This window comes from Bombina bombina, chromosome 7 (assembly GCF_027579735.1).
Source record: "Bombina bombina isolate aBomBom1 chromosome 7, aBomBom1.pri, whole genome shotgun sequence".
Taxonomy (NCBI): Eukaryota; Metazoa; Chordata; class Amphibia; order Anura; family Bombinatoridae; genus Bombina; species Bombina bombina.
The window spans coordinates 11,764,606-11,783,211 of NC_069505.1; the positions used below are offsets into that span (position 1 = coordinate 11,764,606).

Here is an 18,606-nt window from a genome sequence, read left to right on the forward strand (position 1 = left end):
TTTTCCTATACCTAAAAGGCTTACAGAAATTATTAGCAAGGAGTGGGATAGACCCGGTGTGCCCTTTTCCCCTCCTCCGATATTTAGAAAAATGTTTCCAATAGACGCCACCACACGAGACTTATGGCAGACGGTCCCTAAGGTGGAGGGAGCAGTTTCTACTTTAGCTAAACGTACCACTATCCCGGTGGAGGATAGTTGTGCTTTTTCGGATCCAATGGATAAAAAATTAGAAGTTTACCTTAAGAAAATGTTTGTTCAACAAGGTTTTATCTTACAGCCCCTTGCATGCATTGCGCCTGTCACTGCTGCTGCAGCATTCTGGTTTGAGTCTCTGGAAGAGGCCATTCGCACAGCTCCATTGGATGAGATTATGGCCAAGCTTAAAGCACTTAAGCTAGCTAATGCATTTGTTTCTGATGCCGTTGTACATTTAACCAAATTAACGGCTAAGAACTCCGGATTCGCCATCCTGGCGCGCAGAGCGCTATGGCTTAAATCCTGGTCAGCTGACGTGACTTCTAAATCTAAATTGCTTAATATTCCTTTCAAAGGGCAGACCTTATTCGGGCCCGGCTTGAAAGAAATTATTGCTGACATTACTGGAGGTAAGGGTCATACTCTTCCTCAGGACAGGGCCAAATCAAAGGCCAAACAGTCTAATTTTCGTGCCTTTCGTAACTTCAAGGCAGGAGCAGCATCAACTTCCTCCGCTCCAAAACAGGAAGGACCTGTTGCTCGTTACAGACAAGGCTGGAAAGCTAACCAGCCCTGGAAGAAGGGCAAGCAGGCCAGAAAGCCTACTTCTGCCCCTAAGACAGCATGAAGAGAGGGCCCCCTATCCGGAAACGGATCTAGTGGGGGGCAGACTATCTCTCTTCGCCCAGGCTTGGGCAAGAGATGTCCAGGATCCCTGGGCGTTGGATATCATATCTCAGGGATATCTTCTGGACTTCAAAGCTTCTCCTCCACAAGGGAGATTTCATCTTTCAAGGTTATCAGCAAACCAAATAAAGAAAGAGGCATTTCTACGCTGTGTGCAAGACCTCTTAGTAATGGGGGTGATCCACCCAGTTCCGCGGACGGAACAAGGGCTAGGGTTTTACTCAAATCTGTTTGTGGTTCCCAAGAAAGAGGGAACCTTCAGACCAATCTTGGACCTAAAAATCTTAAACAAATTCCTAAGAGTTCCATCATTCAAAATGGAAACTATTCGAACCATCCTACCCATGATCCAAGAGGGTCAATACATGACCACAGTAGACTTAAAGGATGCCTACCTTCATATACCGATTCACAAAGATCATTATCGGTACCTAAGATTTGCCTTTCTAGACAGGCATTACCAGTTTGTAGCTCTTCCCTTCGGGTTGGCTACGGCCCAGAGAATCTTTACAAAGGTTCTAGGCTCACTTCTGGCGGCTCTAAGACCGCGAGGCATAGCGGTGGCTCCGTATCTAGACGACATCCTAATACAGGCGTCAAGCTTTCAAATGGCCAAGTCTCATACAGAAATAGTTCTGACATTTCTGAGGTCGCATGGGTGGAAAGTGAACGTGGAAAAGAGTTCTCTATCACCACTCACAAGAGTCTCCTTTCTAGGGACTCTTATAGATTCTGTAGAGATGAAAATTTACCTGACGGAGTCCAGGTTATCAAAACTTCTAAATGCTTGCCGTGTCCTTCATTCCATTCCACGCCCGTCAGTGGCTCAGTGCATGGAAGTTATCGGCTTAATGGTAGCGGCATTGGACATAGTGCCATTTGCGCGCCTGCATCTCAGACCGCTGCAATTATGCATGCTAAGTCAGTGGAATGGGGATTTCTCAGATTTGTCCCCTCTGCTAAATCTGGACTAAGAGACCAGAGATTCTCTTCTCTGGTGGCTTTCTCGGGTCCATCTGTCCAAGGGTATGTCCTTTCGCAGGCCAGATTGGACGATTGTAACAACAGATGCCAGCCTTCTAGGTTGGGGCGCAGTCTGGAACTCCCTGAAGGCTCAGGGTTCATGGACTCAGGAGGAGAAACTCCTCCCAATAAATATTCTGGAGTTGAGAGCAATATTCAATGCTCTCTTAGCTTGGCCTCAGTTAGCAACACTGAGGTTCATCAGATTTCAGTCGGACAACATCACGACTGTGGCTTACATCAACCATCAAGGGGGAACCAGGAGTTCCCTAGCGATGTTGGAAGTCTCAAAGATAATTCGCTGGGCAGAGTCTCTCTTGCCACCTGTCAGCGATCTACATCCCAGGCGTGGAGAACTGGGAGGCGGATTTTCTAAGTCGCCAGACTTTTCATCCGGGGGAGTGGGAACTTCATCCGGAGGTCTTCGCTCAACTGATTCATCGTTGGGGCAAACCAGATCTGGATCTCATGGCGTCTCGCCAGAACGCCAAGCTTCCTTGTTACGGATCCAAGTCCAGGGACCCGGGAGCGGCGCTGATAGATGCTCTGACAGCCCCTTGGGTCTTCAACATGACTTATGTGTTTCCACCATTTCCGATGCTACCTCGACTGATTGCCAAGATGAAACAGGAGAGAGCATCGGTGATTCTGATAGCGCCTGCGTGGCCACGCAGGACCTGGTATGCAGACCTAGTGGACATGTCGTCCTGTCCACCATGGTCTCTACCTCTGATACAAGGTCCTTTCAAACATCCAAATCTAATTTCTCTAAGGCTGACTGCATGGAGATTGAACGCTTGATTCTATCAAAGCGTGGCTTCTCGGAGTCAGTTATTGATACCTTAATACAGGCACGGAAGCCTGTTACCAGAAAAAATTATCATAAGATATGGCGTAAATATTTATATTGGTGCGAATCCAAGAGTTACTCATGGAGTAAGGTTAGGATTCCTAGGATATTGTCTTTTCTACAAGAGGGTTTAGAAAAGGGCTTATCTGCTAGTTCGTTAAAGGGACAGATTTCTGCTCTGTCTATTCTCTTACACAAACGTCTGGCAGAAGTTCCAGACGTCCAGGATTTTTGTCAGGCTTTGGCTAGGATTAAGCCTGTGTTTAAGACTGTTGCTCCTCCGTGGAGCTTAAACTTGGTTCTTAATGTTCTTCAAGCGGTTCCGTTTGAACCCCTTCATTCCATTGATATTAAGCTTTTATCTTGGAAAGTTCTGTTTTTGATGGCTATTTCCTCGGCTCGAAGAGTCTCTGAGTTATCGGCCTTACATTGTGATTCTCCTTATCTGATTTTCCATTCAGACAAGGTAGTTCTGCGTACTAAACCTGGGTTTCTTTCATGCAATTAGCAAGAGTCCATTAGCTAGTGACGTATGGGATATACATTCCTACCAGGAGGGGCAAAGTTTCCAAAACCTCAAAATGCCTATAAATACACCCCTCACCACACCCACAAATCAGTTTTACAAACTTTGCCTCCTATGGAGGTGGTGAAGTAAGTTTGTGCTAGATTCTACGTTGATATGCGCTCCGCAGCAGGTTGGAGCCCGGTTTTCCTCTCAGCGTGCAGTGAATGTCAGAGGGATGCGAGGAGAGTATTGCCTATTTGAATGCAATGATCTCCTTCTACGGGGTCTATTTCATAGGTTCTCTGTTATCGGTCGTAGAGATTCATCTCTTACCTCCCTTTTCAGATCGACGATATACTATATATATATATATATATATATATATATATATATATATATATATATATATATATATATATATATATATATATATATATATATATATATATATATATATATATATATATATATATATATATATATATATATATACCATTACCTCTGCTGATTTTCGTTTCAGTACTGGTTTGGCTTTCTACAACATGTAGACGAGTGTCCTGGGGTAAGTAAGTCTTATTTTCTGTGACACTCTAAGCTATGGTTGGGTGCTTTTTTATAAAGTTCTAAATATATGTATTCAAACATTTATTTGCCTTGACTCAGGATGTTCAACTTTCCTTATTTTCAGACAGTCCGTTTCATATTTGGGATAATGCATTTGAATCAATCATTTTTTCTTACCTTAAAAAATTTGACTTTTTCCCTGTGGGCTGTTAGGCTCGCGGGAGCTGAAAATGCTTCATTTTATTGCGTCATTCTTGGCGCAGACTTTTTTAGCGCAAAAAATCATTTCTGTTTCCGGCGTCATACGTGTCGCCGGAAGTTGCGTCATTTTCTGACGTTCTTTTGCGCCAAAAATGTCGGTGTTCCGGATGTGGCGTCATTTTTGGCGCCAAATAATGTGGGCGTCTTATTTGGCGCTAAAAAAATATGGGCGTCGCTTTTGTCTCCACATTATTTAAGTCTCATTTTTCATTGCTTCTGGTTGCTAGAAGCTTGTTCTTTGGCATTTTTTCCCATTCCTGAAACTGTCATTTAAGGAATTTGATCAATTTTGCTTTATATGTTGTTTTTTCTCTTACATATTGCAAGATGTCTCATGTTGCATCTGAGTCAGAAGATACTTCAGGAAAATCGCTGCCCTGGTGCTGGAACTACCAAAACTAAGTGTATCTGCTGTAAACTTTTGGTAGCTGTTCCTCCAGCTGTTTGTATTAAATGTCATGACAAACTTGTTAATGCAGAAAATATTTCCTTTAGTAAAACACCATTACCTGTTGCAGTTCCATCAACATCTAATGTTCAGAGTGTTCCTGATAACATAAGAGATTTTGTTTCTGAATCCATTAAGAAGGCTATGTCTGTTATTCCTCCTTCTAGTAAACATAAGTCTTTTAAAACTTCTCTTTATCCAGATGAATTTTTAAATGAACATCATCATTCTGATTCTAATGATTCTTCTGGTTCAGAGGATTCTGTTTCAGAGGTTGGTGCTGATAAATCTTCATATTTATTCAAAATGGAATTTATTCGTTCTTTACTTAAAGAAGTCCTAATTGCATTAGAAATTGAGGATTCTGGTCCTCTTGATACTAAATCTAAACGTTTAGACAAGGTCTTTAAATCTCCTGTAGTTATTCCATAAGTTTTTCCTGTTCCTGGTGCTATTTCTGAAGTAATTTCCAGGGAATGGAATAATTTGGGTAATTCATTTACTCCTTCTAAACGTTTTAAGCAATTATATCCTGTGCTGTCTGACAGATTAGAATTTTGGGACAAAATCCCTAAAGTTGATGGGGCTATCTCTACCCTTGCTAAACGTACTACTATTCCTACGGCAGATGGTACTTCCTTTAAGGATCCTTTAGATAGGAAAATTGAATCCTTTCTAAGAAAAGCTTATTTGTGTTCAGGTAATCTTCTTAGACCTGCTATATCTTTGGCGGATGTTGCTGCAGCTTCAACTTTTTGGTTGGAAACTTTAGCGCAACAAGTAACAGATCATGATTCTCACTATCAGTTTCTGAGATTCTCTTTCCTGGACAAGCATTACCAGTTTGTGGCTCTGCCGTTTTGGCCTAGCAACAGCTCCAAGAATTTTTACAAAGGTTCTCGGTGCCCTTCTGTCTGTAATCAGAGAACAGGGTATTGTGGTATTTCCTTATTTGGACGATATCTTGGTACTTGCTCAGTCTTCACATTTAGCAGAATTTCATACGAATCGACTTTTATTGTTTTTTCAAGATCATGGTTGGAGGATCAATTCACTAAAAAGTTCATTGATTCCTCAGACAAGGGTAACCTTTTTGGGTTTCCAGATAGATTCAGTGTCCATGACTCTGTCTTTGACAGACAAGAGACGTCTAAAATTGATTTCAGCTTGTCGAAACCTTCAGTCACAATCATTCCCTTCGGTAGCCTTATGCATGGAAATTCTAGGTCTTATGACTGCTGCATCGGACGCGATCCCCTTTGCTCGTTTTCACATGCGACCTCTTCAGCTCTGTATGCTGAACCAATGGTGCAGGGATTACACAAAGATATCTCAATTAATATCTTTAAAACCGATTGTACGACACTCTCTGACGTGGTGGACAGATCACCATAGTTTAGTTCAGGGGGCTTCTTTTGTTCTTCGGATCTGGACTGTAATTTCAACAGATGCAAGTCTGACAGGTTGGGGAGCTGTGTGGGGGTCTCTGACAGCACAAGGGGTTTGGGAATCTCAGGCGGTGAGATTACTGATCAATATTTTGGAACTCCGTGCAATTTTCAGAGCTCTTCAGTCTTGGCCTCTTCTGAAGAGAGAATCGTTCATTTGTTTTCAGACAGACAATGTCACAACTGTGGCATACATCAATCATCAAGGAGGGACTCACAGTCCTCTGGCTATGAAAGAAGTATCTCGAATTCTGGTTTGGGCGGAATCCAGCTCCTGTCTAATCTCTGCGGTTCATATTCCAGGTATAGACAATTGGGAAGCGGATTATCTCAGTCGCCAAACGTTGCATCCGGGCGAATGGTCTCTTCACCCAGAGGTATTTCTTCAGATTGTTCAAATGTGGGAACTTCCAGAAATAGATCTGATGGCTTCTCATCTAAACAAGAAACTTCCCAGGTATCTGTCCAGATCCCGGGATCCTCAGGCGGAGGCAGTGGATGCATTATCACTTCCTTGGAAGTATCATCCTGCCTATATCTTTCCGCCTCTAGTTCTTCTTCCAAGAGTAATCTCCAAGATTCTGAAGGAATGCTTGTTTGTTCTGCTGGTAGCTCCAGCATGGCCTCACAGGTTTTGGTATGCGGATCTTGTCCGGATGGCCTCTTGCCAACCGTGGACTCTTCCGTTAAGACCAGACCTTCTGTCGCAAGGTCCTTTTTTCCATCAGGATCTCAAATCCTTAAATTTAAAGGTATGGAGATTGAACGCTTGATTCTTGGTCAAAGAGGTTTCTCTGACTCTGTGATTAATACTATGTTACAGGCTCGTAAATCTGTATCTAGAGAGATATATTATAGAGTCTGGAAGACTTATATTTCTTGGTGTCTTTCTCATCATTTTTCCTGGCATTCTTTTAGAATTCCGAGAATTTTACAGTTTCTTCAGGATGGTTTAGAAAAAGGTTTGTCCGCAAGTTCCTTGAAAGGTCAAATCTCTGCTCTTTCTGTTCTTTTTCACAGAAAGATTGCTAATCTTCCTGATATTCATTGTTTTGTACAAGCCTTGGTTCGTATAAAACCTGTCATTAAGTCAATTTCTCCTCCTTGGAGTTTGAATTTGGTTCTGGGGGCTCTTCAAGCTCCTCCGTTTGAACCTATGCATTCATTGGACATTAAATTACTTTCTTGGAAAGTTTTGTTCCTTTTGGCCATCTCTTCTGCCAGAAGAGTCTCTTAATTGTCTGCTCTTTCTTGTGAGTCTCCTTTTCTGATTTTTCATCAGGATAAGGCGGTGTTGCGAACTTCTTTTAAATTTTTACCTAAGGTTGTGAATTCCAACAACATTAGTAGAGAAATTGTGGTTCCTTCATTATGCCCTAATCCTAAGAATTCTAAGGAGAAATCATTGCATTCTTTGGATGTTGTTAGAGCTTTGAAATATTATGTTGAAGCTACTAAGACTTTCCGAAAGACTTCTAGTCTATTTGTCATCTTTTCCGGTTCTAGAAAAGGCCAGAAAGCTTCTGCCATTTCTTTGGCATCTTGGTTGAAATCTTTGATTCATCATGCTTATGTTGAGTCGGGCAAAACTCAGCCTCAAAGGATTACAGCTCATTCTACTAGGTCAGTCTCTACTTCCTGGGCATTTAAGAATGAAGCTTCGGTTGATCAGATTTGCAAAGCTGCAACTTGGTCTTCTTTGCATACTTTTACTAAATTCTACCATTTTTATGTGTTTTCTTCTTCTGAAGCTGTTTTTGGTAGAAAAGTACTTCAGGCAGCTGTTTCAGTTTGAATCTTCTGCTTATATTTTTAAAATTAAACTTTATTTTGGGTGTGGATTATTTTCAGCGGAATTGGCTGTCTTTATTTTATCCCTCCCTCTCTAGTGACTCTTGCGTGGAAGATCCACATCTTGGGTAGTCATTATCCCATACGTCACTAGCTCATGGACTCTTGCTAATTACATGAAAGAAAACATAATTTATGTAAGAACTTACCTGATAAATTCATTTCTTTCATATTAGCAAGAGTCCATGAGGCCCGCCCTTTTTTGTGGTGGTTATTATTTTTTTGTATAAAGCACAATTATTCCAATTCCTTATTTTTTTTTTATGCTTTCGCACTTTTTCTTATCACTCCACTTCTTGGCTATTCGTTAAACTGATTTGTGGGTGTGGTGAGGGGTGTATTTATAGGCATTTTGAGGTTTGGGAAACTTTGCCCCTCCTGGTAGGAATGTATATCCCATACGTCACTAGCTCATGGACTCTTGCTAATATGAAAGAAATGAATTTATCAGGTAAGTTCTTACATAAATTATGTTTTTTACCTAAGGTAGTTTCTAACAGGAATATCAATCAGGAGATTGTTGTTCCATCATTATGTCCTAATCCTTCTTCAAAGAAGGAACGACTTTTGCATAATCTGGACGTAGTCCGTGCCCTGAAGTTCTATTTACAGGCAACTAAAGATTTTCGTCAAACTTCTTCCCTGTTTGTCGTGTACTCTGGTCAGAGGAGAGGTCAAAAAGCTTCAGCAACCTCTCTCTCCTTTTGGCTTCATAGCATAATACGCTTAGCCTATGAGACTGCTGGACAGCAGCCCCCTGAAAGAATTACAGCTCATTCCACTAGAGCTGTGGCTTCCACCTGGGCCTTTAAGAATGAGGCCTCTGTTGAACAGATTTGCAAGGCTGCAACTTGGTCTTCGCTTCACACTTTTTCAAAATTTTACAAATTTGACACTTTTGCTTCTTCGGAGGCTGTTTTTGGGAGAAAGGTTCTACATGCAGTGGTTCCTTCCGTTTAAGTTCCTGCCTTGTCCCTCCCATCATCCGTGCACTTTAGCTTTGGTATTGGTATCCCACAAGTAATGGATGATCCGTGGACTGGATACACTTAACAAGAGAAAACATAATTTATGCTTACCTGATACATTTATTTCTCTTGTAGTGTATCCAGTCCACGGCCCGCCCTGTCTTTAAGGCAGATCTAAATTTTAATTAAAACTCCAGTCACCACTGCACCCTATGGTTTCTCCTTTCTTGTCTTGTTTCTGTCGAATGACTGGATATGACATGTGAGGGGAGGAGCTATATAGCAGCTCTGCTTGGGTGATCCTCTTGCAACTTCCTGTTGGGAAGGGAATATATCCCATAAGTAATGGATGACCCGTGGACTGAATACACTACAAGAGAAATAAATTTATCAGGTAAGCATAAATTATGTTTTTATTACCTTATCTCTGCTATATCCCACTGGGAGTGTCATTTCTTCTGCTGGCTGTGTTTACAAAGCTTATCTATAGCTTGGACCTGCGGCCACAAACTTTCAGAATAGGTGGGGATACCACATGCTAAATCAACTATTTCAAATGCCAATATAAGGGTAAAGGAGCTACTTGTAAACAATTTAATACACTCCAGCAGGTAAAGTGGATCATTGGGAACAAATTAAAGGGGAGAAAATTTGATTGCTTATAGTTGTGCACAAGCACAAAGTACTGTGCAGCAGGGTCTGTAATGTCAGGATGCACTGCAACTTATCTGAGGGAAATAAAAAGCTTAGGTGGCACTAGTAAGTTGAAGGAATAATGTGCAAAATAACTGTACATTGTACTCTATTTACGATTAAACTTGTTATGGGATAGTTTATGCTCAGTGTCCTTTTTTTATTTTCCTTAATTGTTTACTAGTTTATTCTGAAAGACACAAATAGCGACAGCACTTACAAGATGTGGCGGCTCTTATGCTATGTGGTGCGCCACTTTTTGTTTGCAAGGTCCTCGATCCGGGACTACAGTGAAGAAGTGAACAAGTTTCATTTTATGGGACTGTAATCACTTTGGATTTTGTTCTCCCTATTTCCTCAATTGCCTAAACTTTTTTTAGTTGTCGTGTTTGATAGTCTCTTTGTGACGACCAGGGTTAACCAACCCTGCGCTAGTCACTTGTTTGACACAGAAAGGGTTAACAGACCCTTTCTACTGTCACAGTCCACCCACTTCAGGCAAGCCTGTGACTTTAGTGGGTGCAAGGGCTAACAACACTTTCTAGTCTGTCCTAAACTTAGAAAAATGCCCAAATTTCCCTTTTACTGCTACCCAAACTAAACTAAAACTATCAAACCCAGACTAAGAAGTTAACTCCCAGAATACAATTTAGCAAAAAATAACCTAAAATCACAGTAATAATACTAACAGTCTTTCAGTAACGATGTTCCAATATTAGACAAAAGCAAAAAACATAATTTATTATGCACTGTGAAATAGAATTATACACAAGCAAACCGTTTTAAAATAAAAAGGAGAAATCACAGAATCCCATACTTTACTAGCGTTCGATTTTTGTGCCAGGGAGATGGCAGGAAAAATGGTCACTCACTCTGTAGTATACAGCCTTCCATGAAGAATGAACCACTTAAAATGTTAAAACACAACATTTTATTCCTCTTTCCATGATCTCAAATGGCTTGACCCACCCTCTTTCCAGAGGGCTAAGAAAGTCTTGAGTCTTTGCCTGAAATTATAGAACATGTTATAACTTCTGCTATGTACATCTATTTCATATACACAGGACAATCTCTTAGTGATGTTGCGAGGAATATTTTGATACAAACACCACATATATTGCATTGTTTGTTTTCTGAGGTGTTGCTTATAAAAGCACTAATTTGCTAGGCTTGCTGTCTGGTCAATGACCCCATGTTAGTTCTTTGAAAAAGACTCTGTGTTTCATCAATCCCTTTGCTGACAGGTTGGGGCAATAAAGTTCTCTTGTGCATCTTCAAGCTTATTTATTAGGGTTCTGGCTGATCAAAGAGAAAACTCATTAACACAAAAACACAGCAACAGTTCTTGGAAAAAAAACATGTTTTCTAGCACACAGCTTATAGAAAATTAACCCCTTAGCGTCTAAATCATGAGGTATTCATGACACCATTCTTTTCTGGTTCCAGTTTTCTGTTGCCTGCGACTGTGCCCTTTTTAATACCCACGTGTACTGAGATATTTCTATCCCTCCCTGTAGGCCCATCCTCTATTGGTTTGGATTTTTCTCTGCCGGGGTTTGAACATGTTTACGGGATCCCAGAACACGCTGATAACTTGAGACTGCGAACTACAGAGTAAGTGATTAAAGGGACACTGAACCCAATTTTTTTCCTTTCATGATTCAGATAGAGCATGCAACTTTCTATATTACTCCTATTATCAAATTTTCTTCATTCTATTGGTATCTTTATTTGAAAGACAAGAATGTAAGTTTAGATGCCGGCCCATTTTTGGTGAACAACCTGGGTTGTTCCTGATTACCACCAATAAACAAGGGCTGTCCAGGGTCCTGAAACAAAAAATAGCTTAGATGCATTTTTCAAATAAAGATAGCAAGAAAATGAAGAAAAATTGATAAAAGGAGTAAATTATAAAGTTGCTTAAAATTGCATGCTCTATCTGAATCGCGAAAGAAAAAAAAATTGGGTTCTGTGTCCCTTTAATATTATGCACTCATTTGGTCTTGTTCACCTCTTTCAAAAAGTCATCTGCTCTGCGGAGTTTGGTGGCACTTTACAAATAACCAATAATAATGTGTGAGCAATGTAACCTTCTCTCTTAGGAGCACAGATCCATACCGTCTTTATAACCTGGACGTGTTTCAATATGAGATTTATAACACCATGGCGCTATACGGCTCTGTTCCCTTACTTCTTGCACACAACATTCACCGCACGCTGGGCATCTTCTGGCTGAACGCTGCTGAGACCTGGGTTGATATCAGTTCTAACACAGCTGGCAAGGTGAGCGGTAGCGAGATGACTGGATATTATTTGCAGTTGCTGTGTCTCTTCTAACTTTTTAGTGGTTTTTTTTTTAATGTTGGCACAGACCTTGCTGGGCAAGATGCTGCAGTACATGCAAGGAGGCGGGGAGACGCCTCAGACAGATGTGCGCTGGATGTCGGAGAGTGGGATCATTGATGTCTTCTTGCTGCTTGGACCTTCTCCGCATGACATCTTTAGACAATATGCCAGCCTCACAGGTGTGTACCCATACTTATATAAACTGCCCAGACCTTGTATAACCAACCTATACCCTGGCAAATACGTTCACCCTCCCGGCCCTGAATAACCTGGTTTCAGTTGGGCAAAAAGATTCTGCCCATCACCATTTGAAATACTCACTTGATTACAGATTTCAAACTCTGGTCCAGCTATGTCCTTAAACTCTCCTGCCCAACATCTTGTTACAGGTTCGGTGTAGAATACAGGTGACTTTATAGGGGCTTAAAGGGATATAATACTCATATACTGTACTAAATCTAAGTGATGCAGCATAACTGTAAAAATATCATCTGAGCATCTCTATTTAAAAAAGGAAGATATTTCTTCTATAAGATACGAGTCCACGGATTCATCCTTGTGGGATATTATCCTCCTGCTAACAGGAAGTGGCAAAGAGCACCACAGCAGAGCTGTGTATATCGCTCCTCCCTTAACTCCACCCCCCAGTCATTCTCTTTGCCTACTCTAAGTACTAGGAAGGGTAAAGTGAAAGAGGTGATAAAATGTTAGTTTTTATTTTCTTCAAGCAAGAGTTTTTTATTTTAAATGGTACCGGTGTGTACTATTTACTCTCAGGCAGCAGATGGATGAAGACTTCTGCCTGGAGGATGATGATCTTAGCAGTTGTCACTAAGATCCAGAGCAGTTCCCACAGAATGGCTGAGGAGTACTTAAGAAACTTCAGTGTGAGGAACGGTTTTCATGCTATAAGCAGTGAGGTATGTTCAGTAATTTTTTTCTGGAGAGACACTGGTATTTTAGAATTGGCTGACAGTATCCCCATGAGGGTAAGGCTAAGCAGTAATCCTAAGAGAAGATGGGTATTACTAAGCTTGCATATAGGGGCTGAGAAAAAATGGTTGACACTGAGTTTGATTGTTTATGGGCAAACGTTTATTAACTGGGAGTGCTGATAACGTTTTTGGCAAGAAAATATTTATTCATCAGGAAAGTTGTTGAATTTAATAAGAACATACATTTGGCTTTTCTCTTGTTAAGTGTGTTCAGTCCACGGGTCTTCCATTACTTATGGGATATATTCTCCTTCCCAACAGGAAGTTGCAAGAGGATCACCCAAGCAGAGCTGCTATATAGCTCCTCCCCTCACATGTCATATACAGTCATTCTCTTGCAACCCTCAACAAAGAAGGAGGTCGCGAGAGGAGCTGGAGTTTTTACTTAACTATTCTTCAATCAAAAGTTTATTTTAAATGGCACCGGAGTGTGCTGTTTTTCTATCTCAGGCAGTATTTGGAAGAAGAAACTGCCTGCGTTTTTTTTTTCTATGATCTTAGCAGGCGTAACTAAGATCCACTGGCTGTTCTCGACATTCTGAGGAGTGGGGTAACTTCAGAAACTGGGAATAGCATGCGGGGTCCTCCGCAAATGAGGTATGTGCAGTACTTTATTTTCTGGGAATGGAATTGACTAAGAAAATACTGCTGTTACCGTATGATGTAAGTACAGCCTTAAATGCAGTAGTGGCAACTGGTATCAGGCTGATAAATGTATGCGCAGTCGAGTTATTTTCTAGGGACTAGAATTTGACTGAGAAAATACTGTTAAACTTGAAATAATACTTAAGCCTTATCTGCAGTGGTAGCGACTAGTAGCAGGCTTAGTGATAACTTTGCATGACATTGGAAAATGTTGTTTTTTAATAAAACGTTTACTGGCATGTTATTCGTTTTTGTGAGGTACTTTGGTGATAAATCTCTTTGGGCATGATTTTTTTCCACATGGCTAACATATATTTTCTGCATGGAAACCGTTATATCAGGGCTCCCACTGTTGTGATAGGAGTGGGAGGGACCTTGTTTTAGCGCCTTGTTGCGCAGTTAAAATTCTAGCACAGTCTTCCTGCTTCTTCCTCCTTGATCCAGGACGTCTCTAGAGAGCTCAGGGGTCTGAAAAATTCATTTTTGAGGGAGGTAATCAGTCACAGCAGATCTGTGACGGTGTGCTTGACTGTGATTAAAAGCGTTAAATCTTAATTGATATCCGTTTTATCCGTTTTGGGTATTGAGGGGTTAATCATCCTTTTGCTAATGGGTGCAATCCTCTGCTAATAATACACTTCTTGTTAAGAATTGTTTAATTATATCTGTATTTTTGAAGCGCTGCAGTGTTTTTATATTGCTTGTAAACTTATTGAAAGTGATTTCCAAGCTTGCTAGTTTCATTGCTAAGTCTGTTTAAACATGTCTGATTCAGAGGAAACTGTTTGTTCATCATGTTCAAAAGCCAATGTGGAGCCCAATAGAACGTTGTGTACCAATTGTATTGATATTGCTTTGAATAAAAGTCAATCTGTACCGATAGAGAAACTATCACCAGACAACGAGTGGGAAGTTATGCCGCCTAACTCTCCTCACGTGTCAGTACCTGCGTCTCCCGCTCGGGAGATGCGTAGGATTGAGACGCCAAGTACATCTAGGCCCTTACAAATCACTTTACATGATATGGCTAATGTTATGAAAGAAGTATTATATAATATGCCCGAATTAAGGGGCAAGCACAATAGCTCTGGGTTAAGGACAGAGCGCGCTGATGACACGAGAGCCATGTCTGATACTGCGTCACAATTTGCAGAACATGAGGACGGTGAGCTTCATTCTGTCGGTGACGGTTCTGATCCGGGGAGACCGGATTCAGAAATTTTAAATTTAAGCTTGAGAACCTCCGTGTGTTACTAGGGGAGGTATTAGCGGCTCTGAATGATTGCGACACAGTGGCAATTCCAGAGAAATTGTGTAGGTTGGATAGATACTATGCGGTACCGGTGTGTACTGACGTCTTTCCTATACCAAAAAGACTTACAGAAATTATTAGTAAGGAGTGGGATAGACCCGGTGTGCCTTTTTCCCCTCCCCCGATATTTAGAAAAATGTTTCCTATAGACGCCACCACACGAGACTTATGGCAGACGGTCCCTAAGGTGGAGGGAGCAGTTTCTACTTTAGCCAAGCGTACCACTATCCCGGTGGAGGATAGCTTTGCTTTCTCAGATCCAATGGATAAAAAATTAGAGGGTTATCTTAAGAAAATGTTTGTTCAACAGGGTTTTATATTGCAGCCTCTTGCATGCATTGCGCCTGTCACGGCTGCAGCGGCATTCTGGTTTGAGTCTCTGGAAGAGGCGATTCGCACAGAGCCATTGGATGAGGCTTTGAGCAAAGTTAGAACCCTTAAGCAAGCTAATGCGTTTGTTTCAGATGCCGTAGTACATCTAACCAAACTTACGGCTAAAAATTCCGGATTCGCCATACTGGCGCGCAGAGCGCTCTGGCTTAAATCCTGGTCAGCGGATGTAACTTCCAAGTCTAAGCTACTTAACATTCCTTTCAAAGGGCAGACCTTATTCGGGCCCGGCTTGAAGGAAATTGCTGACATTACGGGAGGTAAGGGCCACGCCCTTCCTCAGGACAGGGCCAAACCAAAGGCCAAACAGTCTAATTTTCGTGCCTTTCGTAACTTCAAGGCAGGAGCAGCATCAACTTCCTCCGCTCCAAAACAGGAAGGAACTACTGCTCGTTACAGACAGGGTTGGAAAGGCAACCAGTCATGGAACAAGGGCAAGCAGGCCAGAAAGCCTACTCCCGCCCCTAAGACAGCATGAAGACAGGGCCCCCTATCCGGAGACGGATTTAGTGGGGGGCAGACTTTCTCTCTTCGCCCAGGCTTGGGCAAGAGATGTACAGGATCCCTGGACGTTGAAGATTATATCTCAGGGATACCTTCTGGATTTCAAAACCTCTCCTCCACAAGGGAGGTTTCATCTTTCGAGGTTATCAACAAACCTAGTAAAAAGAGAGGCATTTCTACAATGTGTACAAGACCTCTTAATCATGGGAGTGATCCACTCAGTTCCGCGATCGGAACAGGGACAAGGATTTTACTCAAATCTATTTGTGGTTCCCAAAAAAGAGGGAACCTTCAGACCAATCTTGGACTTAAAGATCTTAAACAAATTCCTAAGGGTACCATCGTTCAAGATGGAAACCATTCGAACCATCCTACCCATGATCCAAGAGGGTCAATATATGACCACAGTGGACTTAAAGGATGCTTACCTTCATATACCGATTCACAAAGATCATTATCGGTACCTAAGGTTTGCCTTTCTAGACAGGCATTACCAGTTTGTGGCTCTTCCCTTCGGGTTAGCCACGGCCCCGAGAATTTTTACGAAGGTTCTGGGCTCACTTCTGGCGGTACTAAGACCACGAGGCATAGCGGTGGCTCCGTACCTAGACGACATTCTGATACAAGCGTCAAGTTTTCAGAATGCAAAGTCTCATACAGAGATAGTTCTAGCATTTCTGAGGTCGCATGGGTGGAAAGTGAACGTGGAAAAGAGTTCTCTGTTACCACTCACAAGGGTTCCTTTTCTAGGGACTCTTATAGATTCTGTAGAGATGAAGATTTACCTGACGGAGTCCAGGTTATCAAAAATTCTCAATGCTTGCCGTGTCCTTCATTCCGTTCCAAGCCCATCAGTAGCTCAGTGCATGGAGGTAATCGGCTTAATGGTCGCGGCAATGGACATAGTGCCATTTGCGCGCCTGCATCTCAGACCGCTGCAACTATGCATGCTCAGTCAATGGAACGGGGATTACTCAGATCTGTCCCCTTTGCTAAATCTGGACCAGGAGACCAGAGATTCTCTTCTCTGGTGGTTGTCACCGGTTCATCTGTCCAAAGGAATGACCTTTCGCAGACCAGATTGGACGATTGTAACAATGGATGCCAGCCTTCTAGGCTAGGGAGCAGTCTGGAATTCCCTGAAGGCTCAGGGATCGTGGACTCAGGAGGAGAAACTCCTTCCAATAAACATTCTAGAATTAAGAGCAATATTCAATGCTCTTCTAGCTTGGCCTCAGTTAGCAAAACTGAGGTTCATCAGATTTCAGTCGGACAATATCACGACTGTGGCTTACATCAATCATCAAGGGGGAACCAGGAGTTCCCTAGCGATGTTGGAAGTCTCGAAGATAATTCGCTGGGCAGAGTCTCACTCTTGCCACCTGTCAGCGATTTACATCCCAGGCATAGAGAACTGGGAGGCGGATTTCCTAAGTCGCCAGACTTTTCATCCGGGAGAGTGGGAACTTCACCCGGAGGTATTTGCTCAACTGATTCGTCGTTGGGGCAAACTGGATCTGGATCTCATGGCATCTCGCCAGAACGCGAAGCTTCCTTGTTACGGATCCAGGTCCAGGGACCCGGGAGCGGTGCTGGTAGATGCATTAGCAGCCCCTTGGGTTTTCAACATAGCTTATGTGTTTCCACCATTTCCGTTGCTACCTCGACTGATTGCCAGGATCAAACAGGAGAGGGCATCGGTAATTCTGATAGCGCCTGCGTGGCCACGCAGGACCTGGTATGCAGACCTAGTGGACATGTCGTCCTGTCCACCATGGTCTCTTCCTCTGAGACAGGACCTTCTAATTCAGGGTCCTTTCAACCATCCAAACCTAATTTCTCAGAGGCTGACTGCCTGGAAATTGAACGCTTGATTCTATCAAAGCGTGGGTTTTCGGATTCGGTTATTGATACATTAATACAGGCTCGGAAACCTGTGACCAGAAAAATTTACCATAAGATATGGCGTAAATATTTATATTGGTGCGAATCCAAGAGTTACTCATGGAGTAAGGTTAGGATTCCTAGGATATTGGCTTTTCTACAAGAGGGTTTAGAAAAGGGTTTATCCGCTAGTTCGCTAAAGGGACAGATTTCAGCTCTGTCTATTCTTTTACACAAACGTCTGGCAGAGAATTTAGACGTCCAGGCCTTTTGTCAGGCTTTGGCTAGAATTAAGCCTGTGTTTAAAGCTGTTGCTCCTACGTGGAGCTTAAACTTGGTTCTTAAAGTTCTTCAGGGTGTTCCGTTTGAACCCCTTCATTCCATTGATATTAAGCTTTTATCTTGGAAAGTTTTGTTTTTGATGGCTATTTCCTCGGCTCGAAGAGTCTCTGAGTTATCTGCCTTACATTGTGATTCTCCTTATCTGATCTTTCATTCAGACAAGGTAGTACTGCGTACTAAACCTGGGTTTTTGCCTAAGGTTGTTTCTAACAGGAATATCAATCAAGAGATTGTTGTTCCATCATTATGTCCTAATCCTTCTTCAAAGAAGGAACGTTTTTTGCATAATCTAGACGTGGTCCGTGCTCTGAAGTTCTACTTACAGGCAACTAAAGATTTTAGACAAACTTCTTCTCTGTTTGTCGTTTACTCTGGACAGAGGAGAGGTCAAAAGGCTTTGGCTACCTCTCTCTCTTTTTGGCTTCGTAGCATAATACGTTTAGCCTATGAGACTGCTGGACAGCAGCCTCCTGAAAGAATTACAGCTCATTCCACTAGAGCTGTGGCTTCCACCTGGGCCTTTAAGAATGAGGCCTCTGTTGAACAGATTTGCAAGGCTGCAACTTGGTCTTCACTTCATACTTTTTCCAAATTTTCCAAATTTGACACTTTCGCTTCTTCGGAGGCTGGTTTTGGGAGAAAGGTTCTACAGGCAGTGGTTCCTTCTGTTTAATGTTCCTGCCTTGTCC

The 18,606-nt window shown here is 42.1% G+C and overlaps 1 protein-coding gene across 2 annotated transcripts in view; it reads left to right on the forward strand.

The window, feature by feature from the left end:
* The window catches only part of GANAB (glucosidase II alpha subunit), a 132,929-nt gene that overhangs the window by 79,893 nt on the left and 34,430 nt on the right, over positions 1–18,606 (forward strand). For both annotated transcript variants that reach the window (XM_053719950.1, XM_053719951.1), the window contains 3 exons: positions 11,017–11,113; positions 11,602–11,782; positions 11,871–12,024. In XM_053719950.1, the coding sequence (XP_053575925.1) occupies positions 11,017–11,113; positions 11,602–11,782; positions 11,871–12,024 (432 nt within the window). The remainder of the gene's footprint in view (positions 1–11,016; positions 11,114–11,601; positions 11,783–11,870; positions 12,025–18,606) is intronic.